Here is a 2,193-nt window from a genome sequence, read left to right as displayed (position 1 = left end):
GGTTGTTTGGATGTAGTTGCAATAATTAAACTTTTTATTTATGTGATATCTAACCTTTCTTTTATTAGTTGAAGTCGTAATTGAAAAAGAACAAAAAGTAAATAATCATAACTATAGCCCGATTCTATCATATTGGGAAATAAAAAAGAAAAGATTGGAGAAATACTTGCTTTAACTCCAAATTTACAAGTGTTTTGTCACACCTTTAGTAAACACAATGAATGTTATAATACAAGTACAAGTTATTACAGCAGCACAAGGGGTTTTTAATTAAGTAATAGTAATAATAATTTCAGCAACAAAGATGATGCTAGATGCAATCATAACAGAAATTGAGTTGTCACTGTCATCAAATAAGTAATAAAAATACAATAATACTCATAATACCCAGTTGAAGATATTGAGGATAATCGAAGGAGAAAATGAACTTTTCTTTCTTAAGATTGATTGATTATTCAAGAGGAGTAATGAAGAAAGAGAAATTAATTAAGCATTCAAATTCAAATACATAGATAGATTTATAACAAGAAATGGAACATCCAAAATGAAAGAGATGGATATTTTAATAAACTAAATTTGTTTTTTTATACAATGATGATGATGATGATCACAAACCAAAAGTTACCTGGAAGATACAGGGTTCAAAGCTCGGGCGAATCCATTCATGGCGCCGTAACTCTTGGAGCTAAACCCTAAACATCCCAATAGACCTTGCTTGTAGTGTAAATACGTCTTCCTCCTCAGCTCCTCTGCTTGTGCTCGGTTTGTTGTGTAATGCAGCTCGTGTGGTGAACGCGCCACCCTCTTCTTACCGGCTCCATTCACCACCGCCTTTCTCACCCCTGGTTTCACCGCCTCCGTCGCTTTGTTCTTGACGTCTGATGATTTCTTACTTGACGACCAGAACTTGTGATTCCCGTTGGTGCTTCGTCCTTCGCTTTTGCTTCTGTACAGAAACTCCTTCAAAAACACCCAACGTTTGGAGGTCCGGCCCACGGATGAAGCACCATCCTCCTCGGTTTTTGCCTCATCTTTTGCTGCTTCTTCTTTAATCTCTTCCGTGGAGTCCTCCAGCCACTGAAACGCGTCGTTCGTCCTCATCGGTGACATAGATCTAGCTCGTCTCCTGGATCTGGAGCTAAGCTTGGAATCTCTACCTCTTCCGGGGTTATTCTCATCGTCGTCACTCAACTCGTTCTCAAGCAATGGCGCTAGTACCTGAGGCCGTTCCAGGTGCGACGAGAGCTTCATCGGCCGGATCTGTCCGTTTAAGAAGAGTTCATCGGCGGAGCTCATGGATCCAGCCGGAACACTTCCTTCAAACTCAAAACCTTCAACAGGAGTAGCAGTAGAAGAAGAATCTGAGGTATCCAGATAGGAAGAAGAGTTGGAGAGCATGAAGTGGATAGGACTCGCCGGAGCACTATAGAAAAATCCACGGCCGGGACTGGATGGAGCGCTAACGAAAGGCGTAGAGCAAGCGCTGTCGTCGAAGTCATTGTTGCCCGGATCTTCCTCCATTCACTTGAGAAGAGAGAGTGAGAGAAAGAGGGGAGGGGAGGTGAGTCTATTGATTTCTATCTGCTTGCTTGTTCGAGGTAAATGTCTTTCTTCATTCCTCCAATATATTCCTACTTTTTTTTAACACTACACCTATCTAATCTTAATATAATATAATATATATTATATTATATTATATTATATTATATTATATTATATTATATTATATTATATTATATTATATTATATTATATTATATTATATTATATTATATTATATTAGGGTAAATTACATTTTTCGTCCTTTATGTTTGTATCAAATTGCAACGGATACCCTTTAACTTCAATAATTACGGTCACAGTCCTTTTTTTGTTAAAAGCATTATACTCTACGTCCTTTAATTCTAACTTGGTTAAAATTTTCAGTTAAATATGACATGTGCCCTACTCATGAGGGTATTATTGTCTTTTCACGTTCTAATACAATAAAAAAAAATTAAAACTACTTATTCTTCAGTTCTCTCCCTCTCTCACTCTAACACCCACCAACACCACCATTAACCACCTACCACCACTCTCTCTCTCTACTCCCTCCCCTCTTTCTATCTGTCTCTCTCTCTCACTCACAACCAAACCCACACCACTGCGGGTTCAATCGCGAAATCTGATGTTCATTCGAGAAATCTGATAAAGG

General features: G+C 38.2%; 1 protein-coding gene across 1 annotated transcript; it reads right to left on the bottom strand.

Moving 5' to 3' along the window:
• Nucleotides 1-465: 465 nt before the first annotated feature.
• On the bottom strand, nucleotides 466-1,648 carry LOC110929491. Its single transcript, XM_022172646.2, has one exon. The coding sequence runs from the start codon at nucleotides 1,519-1,521 to the stop codon at nucleotides 622-624; it is 900 nt and encodes a 299-aa protein (XP_022028338.1). The 5' UTR covers nucleotides 1,522-1,648; the 3' UTR covers nucleotides 466-621.
• Nucleotides 1,649-2,193: the final 545 nt, after the last annotated feature.

The sequence above is a fragment of the Helianthus annuus genome, chromosome 3, assembly GCF_002127325.2.
Source record: "Helianthus annuus cultivar XRQ/B chromosome 3, HanXRQr2.0-SUNRISE, whole genome shotgun sequence".
NCBI lineage: Eukaryota > Viridiplantae > Streptophyta > Magnoliopsida > Asterales > Asteraceae > Helianthus > Helianthus annuus.
Note: the sequence above shows the minus strand (reverse complement) of the source record. Positions and strands in the feature narration are given on the sequence as shown.

Coding starts and splice junctions, on each gene's coding strand:
- LOC110929491 (XM_022172646.2), bottom strand. CDS start 1,521: ATGGAGGAAGATCCGGGCAACAATGACTTCGACGACAGCGCTTGCTCT.